This window comes from Hemiscyllium ocellatum, chromosome 2 (genome assembly GCF_020745735.1).
Source record: "Hemiscyllium ocellatum isolate sHemOce1 chromosome 2, sHemOce1.pat.X.cur, whole genome shotgun sequence".
NCBI classification, from domain to species: domain Eukaryota; kingdom Metazoa; phylum Chordata; class Chondrichthyes; order Orectolobiformes; family Hemiscylliidae; genus Hemiscyllium; species Hemiscyllium ocellatum.
Genome location: NC_083402.1, coordinates 77,788,953 through 77,805,553, shown reverse-complemented (window position 1 = coordinate 77,805,553; position 16,601 = coordinate 77,788,953). Strand labels below are relative to the sequence as shown.

General features: G+C 40.7%; 1 protein-coding gene across 1 annotated transcript in view; it reads right to left on the bottom strand.

Moving 5' to 3' along the window:
• Positions 1-8,498, bottom strand: part of LOC132827971 (GRAM domain-containing protein 2B) — a 72,484-nt gene extending 63,986 nt beyond the window's left edge. Inside the window, exon 1 of the mRNA XM_060844828.1 lies at positions 8,090-8,498. Coding sequence (XP_060700811.1) covers positions 8,090-8,181 — 92 coding nt within the window. The 5' untranslated portion in view covers positions 8,182-8,498. The remainder of the gene's footprint in view (positions 1-8,089) is intronic.
• Positions 8,499-16,601: the final 8,103 nt, after the last annotated feature.

Below are 16,601 nucleotides of genomic sequence, written 5' to 3'. Positions count from 1 at the left end.
GCAGCTGTCATCATGGCACTCCCAGACTTTGACAAGACCTGAACTGGGCACCAACAGCACACAACAGAAGTGGAGAAAATTTCCCCAGCTCTCCACCACATGCCAGTTTCAACGTGTGAACCATCAAACAAGCGTTACTTTCCTCCTTGAAGCCTCTTATCATATTTTCCTCCATGAGTTCAGGCAAATCCTCCAAATTTAACAATGGATTGGACAATGTATGAACGGCTGCAAAGTGACTCCTTCAGCACTCACGTCCCGCTCTCCCGTCCTAGTTCCTGAAATCACAGATGCCCAAAGTTTTACCGATGACAAGCAAAATGCTCCAAAGACACTCTGAATGAGAGAAGTTTTTGACCAGTCATTCAAACTGGTGACAACTTCTCCATTAAACTGCTTTATGCTTCAAGTCCAAACATCACAAAGATGAGGCACAGGAGTAAAAGGAAGCAAATTCTGCTTTCTAGATTCTTCTACATTGTGAGGCACCCTGTAGAATCAAGTGACTTGCAGCCCATGCCCTCAAATTGAAAAACAACAACTTTTTGTTTAATCATCTGAATGATAGGGTTGTTGACAAAACAATCCATTGTTATGCATCCCCATTTGCTCAAGATAGGAGTGAATCATTTGCTTGGCCAGCTCAAATCAGTGTGATAAAGTGACTCCCAACAAATTGTTAGGCAGGGAGTTATTTTTTAAACAGTGCCACAGTGAAGCAAAAGTAAAGGATGGTGTAGGAGTTGGGATGTGCTGGCAATACACTAGTTTCCTTTCTCCTTCTAAGGCAGAGAGTTTGGGAGGAGCTATTAAAGAAGGCTTAGCAATTGGCAGTTGCCCCTTTAGTAAAAGATATATTGTCCTTTGTTATCCATAACGATTCGCATACTTACAATGATGCACACTGTCTGTTCTTTGTTTTTTTTTCCCTTTTCAAACATATTACTGCACGCTAGTCCACATTAATCTGGATCAGTCAACGGTTTTCTAAATTTTTGACCTTCTTTCTGTATGTGGAGAAAACTAACATGGACTCTGCATTATATCACTTTCCAACATTAATAACATCAAATTACCCAGAAATAAAATTGTGTTTTGCTTATGTCAATCAGCCACTTATGAACTGTACTGCATTTCCTCTGACAGCACTGTTTACTGTGCTCACCCCATTTTTCCAGTCAGCTGTTCACTGCATTACTTAAAAATGATTTACTTTTAGCAGTTGTTTACCTTCAACTAATGCCAATACTGAAAATAAATCTTTAACTTTTGACATCTGTAACGATAATTCTTTCTGGATCAAGCCAATGGCGAGAGATGGCAGCTTGATTGTTTATAGTTTGGCATCGCGAAGTTGCATTTCAAATATAGAAGAAAAATGTAGAGTGTGTTATTCTTTGTACAACCAATTTGTAAATGTCAGTATCCAGTCATAGTGAAATAGTGTAAACTGATATAACACCGAGGTTTGTTTAAACTAAAACAAAAACACATTGAAACTTACAGCATTGAGACTATTCACAGAGTCATAGAGATGGACAGCATGAAAACAAACCCTTCGGTCCAACCCGTCCATGCCGACCAGATATCCCAACCTAATCTAGTCCCACCTACCAGCACCCGGCCCATATCCCTCCAAACCCTTCCTATTCTTATACCCATCCAAATGCCTCTTAAAACGTTGCAATTGTACCAGCCTCCACCACATTCTCCGGCAGCTCATTCCATACATGTACTACTCTCTGCATGAAAAAGTTGCCCCTTAGGTCTCTTTTATATCTTTCCCCTCTCACCCTAAACCTATGCCCTCTAGTCGTGGACTCCCCAACCCCAGGGGAGTCTATTTATCCTATCCATGCCCTTCATAATTTTGTAAACCTCTATAAGGTCACCCCTCAGCCTCCGACACTCCAGGGAAAACAGCCACAGCCTCTTCCTGTAGCTCAGATCCTCCAACCCTGGCAACATCCTTGTAGATCTTGTCTGAACCCTTTCAAGTTTCACAACATCTTTCCAATAGGAAGGAGACCAGAATTGCATACAATATTCCAACAGTGGCCTAACCAATGGCCTGTACAGCCGCAACATGACTTCCCAACTCCTGTGCTCAAAACTCTGACCAACAAAGGAAAGCATACCAAACGCCTTCTTCACTATCCTATCTACCTGTGACTCCACTTTCAAGGAGCTATGAACCTGCACTCCAAGGTCTTTTTGTTCAGCAACACTCCCTACGACCTTACCATTAAGTGTATAAGTCCTGCAAAGACTTGCTTTCCCAAAAATGCAGCACCTTGCATTTATCTGAATTAAACTCCATCTGCCACTTCTCAGTCCATTGGCCTTTCTGGTCAAGATTCTATTGTAATCTCAGGTAACCCTCTTCGTTGTCCACTATGCCTCCAATTTTGGTGATATCTGCAAACTTATTAACTGTACCTCTTATGCTCGCATCCAAATGCATCGGAGGCACGGTGGCACAGTGGTTAGCACTGCTGCCTCACAGCGCCAGGGACCTGGGTTCAATTCCCGCCTCAGGCGACTGACTGTGTGGAGTTTGCACATTCTCCCCGTGTCTGCGTGGGTTTCCTCCGGGTGCTCCGGTTTCCTCCCACAGTCCAAAGATGTGCGGGTCAGGTGAATTGGCCATGCTAAATTGCCCGTAGTGTTAGGTAAGGGGTATATGTAGGGGTATGGGTGGGTTGCGCTTCGGCGGGTCAGTGTGGACTTGTTAGGCCGAAGGGCCTGTTTCCACCCTAAGTAATCTAATCAAATCAGTTATGTAAGTGACAAAAAGTAGAAGGCCCAGCACTGATACTTGTGGCACTCCACTGGTCACAGGCCTCCAGTCTGAAAAACAACCCTCCACCACCACCCTGTCTTCTACCTTTGAGCCAGTTCTGTATCCAAATGACTAGTTCTCCCTGTATTCCATGAGATTTAACCTTGTGAATCAGTCTCCCATGGGGAACCTTGTTGAACGTCTTACTGAAGTCCATATAGATCACATCTACTGATCTGCCCACATCAATCTTTTTTTTAATTCATCAAAAAACTCAATCAAGTTTGTGAGACATGATTTCCCACGCACAAAGCCATGTTGACTATCCCGAAGCAGTCCTTGCCTTTCCAAATACATGTACATCCTGTTCCTCAGGATTCCCTCCAACAACTTGCCCACCACCAAGGTCAGGCTCACTGATCTATAGTTCCCTGGCTTGTCCTTACCGCCCTTCTTAAACAGTGGCACCACGTTTGCCAACCTCCAGTCTTCCAGCACCTCACCTGTGACTATCAATGATACAAAAATCTCAGCAAGAGGCCCAGCAATCACTTCTCTAGCTTCCCACAGAGTTCACGGGTACACCTGATCAGCTCCTTCTTTTGTATCTGGATGAAATAACAGTTTCTGCCAACTGGGATGCTGGATAATGATACAGTAGAAGAAGTTCAGAGGCTTATGGGTTCAAATAACAGGTCAAACAATGGGCATGTAATCTTTCCAAATAACTAAGCTGACATCTGATGGTTTGGACTAAGGCAACAGACAGCTCACTGCATACAAGAGTTCAGCTGAGAGATTCATTTACTGTTACTAATTGTTTTGTTCAGACAGACTTATGTAGTGGTTTTATTATTATTTGCCATTATTACACAATATTCTGGGTAAATCAGACCCAACATTGCTCCTATCTAGCCACACAATACAAAAAAGTTCGAGCAGTGACAGTTTATTTTTGTTTTATAATTTGGTACTTCCCACAGATGATCACTAATTTTCCATTTCAAGCACTAAATGTACACAATCCTCCCCATTTAGTGTGTAAGCTTTCAATATTCCTCTCCTTGCAAATCCCATTTCAAATGCTCCACATCTAATACCTTTGTCATCAAAGTGCTTTAGCTCCGTTTTCTTGATCGTACTGCAAGTTACTATTCCTAACTGAAGGATTAGATTTTCCAGACATTGTTCCTAGAAGTCAATGGGAAATGGCTACACATGCACATGGGAAGTTAACTGAATTCGTATTCTGTTGTCAGCTGCAGCTTAAAAGTTTCTGCCATTCCAAAGAAACAAAACAGTGTGAGAGGTACTCAAAGGCCAAGTCTGTGCCCACATCCTTATCAACCTGTTACAATTATTAAACACTAATTCTAATGCTAGCTCATTCTTATTTTTTCAGTCCTGTATAAAAGAAAGTATTATCTATTAAAGGATCTGTATTCAAACCTTTTACAGTACTTCATGAAACTATCATGTATTGAGCTTCCATTGAATATGGAGTCTTATGTGATCCATGAAATGCTAACATTGAAGTTGGAGTTGAAAACCTTGAACTAAGAAATTTTTAATATACCAGTCAATTTACATTCTGAGAAAGGAATAAACGTGTAAACAGAAATCATGGTTGAAAATTCTCTGCATTTTGCCACCATGTGCAAGAGGCTCCGTTTTGCTCCTCCCACCATTCCTCACTTTTTTTTTCCTTCTGGCAACATACTGCTTGCCTTTCAATGTTATAAAGATTTTGTATCACCTTACTTTCCCTGCTTGAAAAAAAAAGCCATTGGAAAGGTGATCAATAGAATATAAAACAACAATACAAAATTCATATGAAGAGATCAATTATCCTTACTCACACCAATCCAAGTATTAGTGATTATTCTTGCATTTCACAGTTTGCAAAGCCAGCATCACAAAACAAGGATTGCAAAACAAGATTTGGAGATGCCGGTGTTGGACTGGGGTGTACACAGTTAAAAATCACACAATCACCTGATGAAGGAGCGTCGCTCCGAAAGCTAGTGTGCTTTCAATTAAACCTGTTGGACTATAACCTGGTGTTGTGTGATTTTTAATTGCAAATCAAGTTAGTTTCGGTTCAACAAAAACAAACATCAAGCTTGTGATCCTAAATTCAGGAACTGGAACCATGAGCACTGAAGCATTATTGTATGTAAAGCTGTTCATACATACATCGAGTTTCTGTAGATCAAAAGTATAAAAATAATAATTATTTAATAAGTACTATTAAAGATTTTTGTTCTTCAGAAGGGTCACTGGACCCAAAACATTAACTGATTTCTCTCCATGGATGCTGCCAGACCTGCTGAGATTTTCCAGCAATTTCTGTTTTTATTTCACCTTTTTGATAATGACGTGCTTGATTTTGCTTGCAACAGGTGATTACTTAAAGTCGTCTCAAGTTGTTCCGATATTACAGCCTGCTAGATATGGATTCTTTTGTCCAGAAGGTCTTAAATTCTTTTGCAGCAAGACCGAGGCAGCATCCAGGTTTGGGGCTGACAAATTTTAAGTAACATTCACGTTACACAAGTGCCGGACAATGACAATCTCCAACAAGAGATAATTAAGCTATTGCTCCACATCGTTCAATAGCATTACAATCATTGAATCCCTCACTATCAAATCTTGGGGATAACCCTTGGGCAGAACTGCACTGGATCGGATACACACACACACACACACACACACACACACACACACGCTAGAATAGCAGGTCACAGGCTAGGAATTGCAGAGTGAGTAACTCACTGTCTGTCTCCTCAAAACCAGTGCACAGACGACAAGGTACAAGTCAGCAGCTGGAATGACTGCTCTCCACGAGCTTGGATGAGTGCTACTCTCTAATTATACTCAAGAAGCTTACACACATCCACGATGAAGTAACCCACTTGAAGGGCACCACCTTCTATAATCATTTTTTTCCACTGTTGACATGCAGAAGGAGCAGCGTGCACCATCTAAAAAATGCATGCAATCAATCTGTATCATCTACAGCCACAGGTGAGGTCCTGGAAGATGGCTAATATTGTAGCTTTGGTACAATGTGAGTTATAGCATTTTGGTAAGACAAACAAGGGCAGGACTTATACAGTTTGCAAATGGTTTGCTTCCATGCTTTCAAGCTTATAAACTCTACAGCCTAGAAGCAGACGGTCTATTGATTCATTGGATCACCACCACTGCAAATTTATCTCTGACCCACATGCCATTCTAACGTGGATTGCATCATCATCCCTCTATCACTGGATAAGGAAGTGCCTACACCCAAAGACTGAAGTGGTCCAAGAAGGTGACAGGATGAGGGTGCAGGGAAATGTGGAGCTGGGAGTGGCCATTACAGTAGAAGGAACAAGGACTAGTCAAAGCTTGAGAATTTAATCACGCGAACAATCCAGAAGTGGTTGCAGAAACAAACTGGAAAGACGAGAGAGAGGGCAATAGCACAGGTTTGATAAGACTGACTTGGATGTGGGTGCTGAAAAATGTGTTGCTGGAAAAGTGCAGCAGGTCAGGCAGCATCCAAGGAGCAGGAGAATTGGTGTTTCGGGTGCCTGAAATGTCGATTCTCCTGCTCCTTGGATGCTGCCTGACCTGCTGCGCTTTTCCAGCAACACATTTTTCAGCTTTGACCTCCAGCATTTGCAGTCCTTACTTTCTCCTTGGATGTGCGTGCACTGAATAAAGAAGCAGGTCTCATACCTTGAGCATTGTAGTTCAATGGCAGGGTGGGAGGAGAAAAGAGGGGGAAAAAAACAGAGAGACGAGATAGAAATCATCAAAGGGTATGCTCTACTCGAAGCAGCGCTGGGCTAGTGGTCAGAAATGGACCTACTGGTAATAACAGCGAACACACAGAGGGCAAGTCCATTAAAGGTGCTGCAACAAAACATGGTACAGACAGAACTGATGTGAAGCAGAACAATTGAGCTTGATCAAGCTAATTGTGGGGATCAAGTAGCTGGAAGAGGACATCTCTAAATTTTCTTGGCAAGCAGGCTGTAGGGAACACAACCTGATCCAGGTGTGGTAATTGTATCTAGAGTGAACCTTGCCTGGTTACACTCCCAAGTTTTGGCAAAACCCGATTGGCAACATTCTCACAGTGACAGGCAAAGGTTATGCATTCAGGTTCCACTCCAGAAACTCAAGCACAAAAATCCTGGTGGACACAGCAACAAGTCATTGAAGAATACTGCATTGGTATTGGCACAGTCTTTCAGCCAGCCTGGTCTGCCCTCACAGGTAAATAGAAAGGTCTCATCAATATTTTGAAGAGGACCAGGCACGTTCTCTCTAGTATTACGGCCAATATTTATTCCTTGGTCGACAATGAAACAAAATGAGGCTAATTGAACTATTTATTAAAAGGAGCCGTTACATTATTCAACAGGCTGGCAGACTCCCGTGCTGCTCTATGCAATGACAAAATAAAATTTTCTTTTGATGCTTAGGACTTCCCTCTACACAAACTTATAGCTTTGTCACAATGGCATTTCTCAGACTGGAAGCTACTTTAGGATATCTTGGAAGTAGCAAAACTGAATATTGATTAAAACCTTATTTTTTATCCCCACACACTCATACATTCCTTGCGATGTCAAGTTCAACTGATGCATTATAGTCTCCTCAAAGAGCATTACAGTGAGAACTCAGACTCAGATTAAGAGTCTATATTGGAATCACTTTCCACTTGTTGTAAAGGTTAATAAATGCATCTTTACTGCAATTATGTTAGTAATGAACATTGGGAAAGCACCTGAAAATTTCTAGTTCTGCATTGGCAGATTGAAGATTGCAGATTGAATAATTACTTCAGCTTTAAGAAAAGAAAGCATGAAGTTTATCAAGAAGCACTTGCTAAATATTTGGATCTAAAATATTGTTTCTTTCAGATGCTTCCATTTAACAAAAATATTGCTGTTAGATATTGTAGAGCTAAAAGGAACAAGGTAACCAAACCTGCAGAACTCAAATTACAAGGGAAATAATGGCCATGACCTGCGAGTCCTTTTCAATATCGTTCTCAGGGCAAAATATGAAACAATATACTGTTCTACTGAACACCAAAATACTATCTGTAAAAATAAATCACTTTTTATTCAAGCACTAGAGGCCAAGCAAGCCAAACTTGAAGCAAAAGTTGACAATAACAGTCGGTATATAGCTAAAACATGCAAAAGCTAAACTAAAATAGCTTGTTAAATTTCGAACTTTTTTTTGCAAACATCATTCAGCAATTGCACTTTAAAATAATGCTTTGGGGGGAAACGTCATACTTACTGAAATGAAACGCTTTTAGAGTCTTTCTTACTAAGAAATCTCGTAGATTTCAGTTCTTCCGCAGGAGTACAATTCTGGTTTTGCTCAGTCATCAGGATTCTTTCCCAGGGATTACTCCACTTACAGCTGTCTTTACCTCTGCATTAAACTCCTCCAGACTTCAGGGAGGAGGGCAAGGCACGTCCTTTGTTCCTGGAGTATGCTCGAAAAATCGTACCACTGGGCCCGGTGTGGGGCAGCTTTCTCTGAGTAAGCCAAAGGGGGGAGAAACAAAAATAAAAAAAAACTGTTCGCTAATCTAACGAGGAAAAACTTGCTCGGATAGGTAGCTTGCAAAACTTTCTTAAAACATGCGTAGAAACTTTTATTTTAGATTTTACTGAACAGCCCACCTATCGCCTGGAGGGAACACCTCCAATTGTGCAGTATCCACTCCCTCCTGGCTGTTTCAACCAATTATGAACAAAACTGCTAGTTCTGCAGGCACACAGGATGTGTCTCTAAGCAGCCCTTGAATTTCTTGCAGCGAACTCTGGTATAGTACATACTGTCAATTATTTAGACAGGGTATGATTTGACAAGCTGCCCGTGCATTTCGATAACACAGTTTCATGTAATATTTGGAGAGAATGAGAGAGTCCCACTGAAGAAGCAAATAGAAATTCACAGCCATTGAGGACAACCTCCACTCTCAGTGAAACAGCATTAAGTGGGTGAGGCAGGGAACGATTTGACATCCGTACCATTTGGAATAGAGCCTGCCAAGGCTCGGATATCAAGTCCTGCTGTTGTTACTCATTTAAACAGCTATAAATTTGTTCAGTTTAGTTTGTATGAGTGCAAAATTGCAAGCTGGGTTCAAGTTGGAATCTCTTATGCCGCTTAAGGAGTTCTCCAATCTCGCCTAATGTTCAGTGTGATGGAAGTTTGCCATGTGTTATAATGATTCTATGTCTAGAACAGAAAAAATAAAATAATTATTATTTCTCCAAAAGCAGTGAAAGGTAAACGTGGCTTCATTCTTTCGCTGTTAGCTCTTCCCCCAACAATCTGGAAAAGCACAAAAGCAATCTGGTGAAGACTTCTTCTGCATAAAACATGATGAAATGATGGACATATCTAACTGTGTGCAAACTCATCATACATTTTGTACAATATGCAATAGCTAATTCTGTGTAATCCCACCAATAGATTTATTACTTTAATGATAATACTGGATTGAGTTCAGAGTTGCTCAGCCCTCTAGTGGCTGGAATACAGTGTGGCTAATAATGGGGTGGCACTGTTTTGATGACGTTGGTGAAACCCAGGGACAGCTGTTTATATTGGAAATTCTTGCCACTCATCCTAAGTAAGCATCATTTGTTTTCTTCGGATGGGTTTCACTGCATCCAGAAAAGCATTAAGTTGCTCCTGCCAGTGTTGGTGTCTCGACAATAGTAGTGCTATGGAGTGGGCCTGAATCTGACTCATACAGTCATAGAGATGCACAGCACGGAAACAGACCCTTTGGTCCAACTTGTCCATGCCGACCAGAAATCCTAAATTAACCTAGTCACATATGCGAGCACTTGACCCATATCTCTCTAATCCCTTCCTATTTGTATACTCATCCACATGACTTTTAAATGTTGTAATTGTACCAGTCTCCACCACTTCCTCTGGCAGTCCATTCCTCTGTGTGAAAATATTGCATCTTAGGTCCCTTTTAAATCTTTCGCCTTTCACATTAAACTATACCCTCTAGTTCTGAATTCCCCTATCGTAGGGAAAGAAGGGCTTTTGCCCGAAACGTCGACTTTCCTGCTGCTCGGATGCTGCCAAACCTGCTGTGGTTTTCCAGCTCCACTCTAATCTTGACTCTAATCTCCAGCATCTGCAATACCCGCTTTTGCTAGGGAAAAGACCTTGTCTATTTACCCTAACCATGCCCCTCATGATTTTATAAACCTCTATAAGGTCACCTGGCAGCCTCTGAAGCTCCAAGGAAAATAACCCCAGCCTATTCAACCTTTCCCTATAGCTCAAACCCTCCAACCCTGGCAATACCCTTGTAAATCTTTTCTGAACCCTTTCAAGTTACATAGTATCCTTCTATAGCAGGGAGACCAGAATTGCACACAATGTTCCAAATGTGGCCTAACCAATGTCCTGTACAGCCGCAACATGACCTCCCAACCTCTATACTCAATGCTCTGACCAATAAATCTCATGCTTAGCATGAGGGACATTACATTTCAAAGGCTTTGCATTTGAAGCAGATATCTGCCTTCAGTTATAGACACATAGAGATGTACAGCACGGAAACAGACCCTTCAGTCAAACTTATCCATGCCGACTAGATATCCCAACCCAATCTAGTCCCACCTCCAGCACCTGGCCCAGGTTTCTGTTCCTAAATCAGATGGTTGTATGTTCAAACCCTACACTGAGCTGATTACAGATTTGCTGTATAGTTACTGTTTAGAGTTTAATAAAGTTCACAAAAAGAAATTATCTGAAATCACACGCTTTTGAAATCTTCACCTGACAAAGGAGCTGTGCTCCAAAAACTTGAGATTTCAAATAATCCTGTTGGACTATAACCTGGTATCGTGTGATTTTTAACTTTGTCCACCCCAACCCAACATTGGCACCTCCACATCATAAAGGAATTATGAGACAGCTGGTATAATGAATGGAAAGTGCATCACTAGCAATGCTGATGGTATCTTTAGGCACATTGTTGAAGCTTTCCTGCACATTTAACGCGTGATGGTGGCATTATGTCAATGGACTAACAATCCAGAGCCCCAGGCTTTTGCTGTTAGGATATAGTTTGAAAACCACCATGGCGAATCTTGAAATTTGAACTCAATGAAAAGCTCTGAAATGAAGAGCTGGCCTAAGGACAATCATGTAATCACCATCAATTGCCACAAAAACACATCAGGTTCACTGATGCCCTTGTAGGGGAGGAAATGTGATATCTTTACTTAGTCTGGCCTACATGTGACTCCATTCCCATTGCAATATGGTTGACTCTTAAGTGCCCTCTGGCAAGTAGGAATGGACAATAAATGCTGGCCAAGCCAGTAACACCTACATTGCATGAATAAATGTTTAAAATGTTTGCTAATATTGGAGTTCTGAAATGGAAGATGCTGCATTCACCAGCAGCAGCATCACTCAATTTGACGGGCACAATATTTCCAAAACTTACTGCTATTAGCACTACATATATATGAGTGAGCGTATTAACAAGTATTGACTTTGTTTCCTTGTCTGCATTTCGCAGACTGGTACTGCACAAAAGTCGTTACAAAAATGCTTTACATAATTATACTACGGCTATGGGCCAAGTGCTGGCAAATGGAACTAGATTAGGTTGGGATATCTGGTCAGTATGGATGAGTTGGACCAAAGGGTCTGTTTCCGTACATCTCTGATGAAGAGATGGAAGAGATAACAGTATGATCTAAAAATAGGAACCTAAGGAATAAAGTTCAGTAATTTATATTCCAATTTGGCAAGGGCCTGTTAAACTTGTTCTGTCAATCAGTATATGATCGTTGATTCACTTCTACTTTCCCACCTTCTCTTCGCGCAATTTTCCAAGAGTGAAAACAATTGTACATTTGAGTCTTAAATAAAGTCATAAAGTCATAGAGATGTACGGAAACAGACCCTTTGGTCCAACTCATCCATACTGACCAGATATCCCAACCTAATCTAGTTCCATTTGCCAGCACTTGGCCCATATCCCTCTAAACTGTTCTTATTCATATACCCATCCAGATGCCTTTTAAATGTTGCAATTGTACGAGCTTCCACAGCTTCATCTGGCAGCTCATTCCATAAACGTACCACCCTCTGTGTGAAAAAAGTTGCCCCTTAGATCTCTTTTATATCTTTCCCCTCTCACGCTAAACATATGCCCTCTAGTTCTGGATTCCCCCACCCCAGAGAATAGACTTTATTTATTTAGCTTATCCATGCCCCTCATGGTTTTATAAACCTCTTTGAGGTCACACCCCAGCCTTTGACACTCCAGGGAAAACAGCCCCAGCCTGCTCAGCCTCTCCCTCTAGCTCAAATCCTCCACCCTGGCAACATGCTTATAAATTTTTTTTAAGTCTTTCAAGTTTCACAACATTCGTTCAATAGGAAGGAGACCAGAATTATACGCAATATTCCAAAAATGGCCTAACCAATGTCCTGTACTGCCGCAACATGACCTCCCAACTTATGTACTAAATACTCTGCAGCATACCAAACACGTTCTTCACTATCCTACCTACTTTCAAGGAGCTATGAACCTGCACTCCAAGGTCTCTTTGTTCAGCAACACTCCCTAGGATCATAGCATTAAGTGTATAGGTCCTGCTAAGACTTGATTTTCCAAAGTGCAGCATCTCGCATTTTTCTAAATTAAACTCCATCTGCCACTCCTCAGCCCATTGGCCCATCTGATCAAGATCTCAATAATGGAGTATTTATCACCTTCTGGAGTAAAGAATTCTAAGTTTTTCAATCTGCTAAGTAAAGAAATTTGTCTTCATCTCAGTTCTAAATTATTGGTCCTTTGTCCTAAAACTGTACCACTTTTGATATAGACTTAAAGTCATAGAGTCATAGTGACGTACAGCACGGAAACAGGGCCTTCGGTCCAACCTGTCCATGCTGACTAGATATCCCAACCCAATCTAGTCCCACCTGCCAGCACCTGGCCAATATCCCTCCAAACCCTTCCTATTCATATACCCATTCAGATGCCTTTTAAATGTTGCAATTGTACCAGCCTCCACCACTTCCTCTGGCAACTCATTCCATACACATACAACCCTTTGCATGAAAAAGTTGACCTTCCCCTCTCACCCTAAATCTATGCCCTCTAGTTCTTGACTCCCGCACCCCAGGGAAGTGACTTTATCTATTTATCCTATCCATGCTCCTCATGATTTTATAATCCTCCATAAGGTCTCTCCTCGGCCTTTGACACTGCAGGGAAAACAGCCACAGCCTATTTAGCCTCTCCCGAAAGCTCAAATTCTCCAACCCTGGCAACATCCGTCTCAATCTTTTCTCAACCCTTTCAGTTTCACAACATCTTTCCAAAAGGAAGGAGACCAGAATTGTACACAATATTCCAAAAGTGGTCTAACCAATGTCCTGTACAGCCGCAACATGACCTCCAACTCCTGTACTCAGTACTCTGACCAATAAAGGAAAGCATACCAAATGCCTTGTTTACTATCCGTTCTACCTGCAACTCCACTTTCAAGGTGCTATGAACTCTAAGGTTTCTTTGTTCACCATCATTCCCTAGGACCTTACCATTAAGTGTATAAGTCCTGCTAAGATTTGCTTTCTCAAAATGCAGCACCTCACATTTATAAACTCCATCTGCCATTCCTCAGCCCATTGGCCCATCTGATCAAATTTCCGTTGTAATCTGAGGTAACCCTCTTCGCTGTCCACTACACCTCCAATTTTGGTGTCATCTGCAACCTTACTAACTGTACCTCTCATGCTCCCATTCAAATCATTTATGTTAATGACAAACAGTAGTGGGCCCAGCACCGATCCTTGTGGCATTCCACTGGTCACAGGCGTCCAGTCTGAAAAACAACCCTCCACCACCACCCTCTGTCTTCTGCCTTTGAGCTAATTCTGTATCCAAATGGCTTGTTCTCGCTGTATCCCATGAGATCTAACCTTGCTAACAAGTATCCCATGGGGAACCTTGTCGAATGCCTTACTGAAGTCCATATAGATCACGTCTACCACTCTGCCCTCATCAATTCTCTTTGTTATTTCTTCAAAAAGCTCAATCAAGTTTGTGAGACATGAGTTCCCATGCAAAACGCCATGTTGACTATCCCTAATCAGTCCTTGCCTTTCCAAATACGTCCTGTCCCTCAGGATTCCCTCCAACAACTTGCTCACCAACAATGTAAGGTTCACTGGTCTATAGTTCCCTAGCTTGTCTTTACTACCTTTCTTAAACAGTGGCACCACGTTAGCCAACCTCCAGTTTTCCGGTGCCTCACCTGTGCTTATCAATGATACAAATATCTCAGCAAGAGGCCCAGCTATCACTTCTCTAGCTTCCCACAGAGTTCTAGGGTACACCTCATCAAGTCCTGGGGATTTATCCACTTTTATGCGTTTCAAGACATCCAGCACTTCCTCCTCTGTAATATGGACATTTTTCAAGATGTCACTATCTTTTTCCCTACATTCTATATCTTTCATGTCCTTTTCCACAGTAAATACTGATGCAAAATACTTGAAGTCCATCATGTTTCTTTCCCCATAATAATGTGCCTTCATTTTGTTTTCATCAGAGCTGAAATTTACTCTGCTGTTAACATCTTCTTTGGATCTACAAAGCCCTCCATTACCACTTGCTTTACCTTTTGTTCTGTGATACCGTTTCTTGACCATTGTGTCTGTTCTACTTGGCTATTGTGTCTGCTCCTCCCAACCTTTTTATTTGGACTATTGCTTTCCACCTCTTTAGTTCTGAAAAAGAGTCACGTTGGACTCAAAATGTTAATTCTGTTTCTCTTTCTAGAGATGCTGCCAGATCTGCTGTGTTTCTGAAGACCTTTCTGATGTTATTCTGAATTTGTAGCATCAGCACTATTTTACTTCAGATTCTCATTATGATCCTTTGGGAGTACTAATGTATACTTCTGTCCTTGTCTGCAAAGCAACCTTTCACCTCTTATTTCTCTATACTGTTCCGAACCAATATAACTTTGTCAAATATTGTTTGAAGTTATGTAATTTTCAAAATGCCTAATATTTTATTTTCCCAAATTGCTATCTCTACACCTCTATTGACTGGCCCGTATTGCTAAATTTAACTGTTTCCCCCTTTTCCAATTAATGAGATTAAAGTCTGATGAATTCAATCAACAGGACTTGGGGTGCCTATGCATTGTTAAGAAGTAACCATGATGAAGGTTGATACTTCTCAAGAAACCATATGAGTTGATCCTTGACATGCTAAGATAACTACAAATGAAGTCATTTTCATAAATACTTTCCAAAATCTTATCTGGCTGATTCTATTTTAAATGCCAAATTATTCCAAAGTATTTAAAACTAAATTAAATCCTGCAGAAAGCAATGGCAAACAACAGCCATATTTTGCCTGCAGGTGTGGGTCAATTCAATAGAAGACCTTGGCCCAACCCTTGGAAATAAGGATGGGAGAAAAGTCTGACAGAAACATTAAAAACTAAACCATAAATTCCTATCTTTGTCATATTTTACTGCAATACACTTTATGAGCTTAGATACAGGAAAGTAAATATTTTGCAGCTTTACATCAGCTGAAAATCATATTATATGGCGTAAAAGAAAATGCCTAGTATGAGATCAAAAGAATTTCTCACTGTCAATTTAAAGCTTGGCATAAAGCTCTAATTCATTTATTAATGGTATTGGGATTAAAGCTGTGCTTGCTCAAAGAAGCTATTATGTGCTGTAAATGTAATGTGTTTTAGCTACACTTCTGAACATTAATATATCATAAGGATTATGTTGTAAAATTTTAATAATGTAATTCTTAGGCAGCAGAATTTGAACTTTACATTTGCTTTAAAATTGATTTTTTTTCTTGTGCAGTGATAAGGCAATGAAGACTTATTCTCATTCTTATTACATAAGGTTGAGTTAAGGATGGTCAATACTTCTGGGTTATGTGCAGAATTTCCTGCCCTCCAGTCATCTAATTTAATTATCTCATTAACCATTGGATTTTAACTTTCTTTACTGTCACATAATGTCTCTGATCTCCAATCAGCACAGCCAGCAGAAATTGCAAGTGTTATCCTCAATCTGATGTTGATGTGACATAGAAACATCCCTTTGTTGAAATCTGGAGTGTGATGAGGACTAACATATATTCAACCTTTTCTGCTGTTTGGCTTCGAAGACTGAAAAATTTGTGCTGTCATTTTACAGCAATTGTTTTTGCAGCATGTATTTTTGAAACTCATGATGTAAAATTGTGATTTGCAGTCAGCAAGTCATTCTATAAGTATAGACGATTGTGGGGTCTCCATTATTAACCCTACAAATCACCACTCTCCCTACCCCACCCCCCGCCAACACCGCCACCACCTTAAAACTGACTGCTGTGCCCACCTGCGCCAAATTTTCATTCTTTATCTTGACACTGAGTTTGAAGGTTTCAGAGTGTAGTTTCTTACTTTTTTAAAATACTTCTCTATTTATTTAGAAAGAAGCATTAATTTTGTAAAATATAATTTAAGGGAATTTAATAAATGCGAATTTCCAGTGAAGGCATCATTTTCAGTCTTGTCTCAATTTTTTAGAATTTTACACATCTGACAGTTTTTACAATTTAACACAATTTGGAAGGAATAAATTTTCAAATAAAGTAAAAACGAGGGTTCTGAGGAGGGTCATGCTGGACTCAAAATGTTTAGTTTTGTAAAACAAAAGAATTCTTTCTACAGATGCTGCTTGGAGCTGCTGAGTTCCTCCAACATTT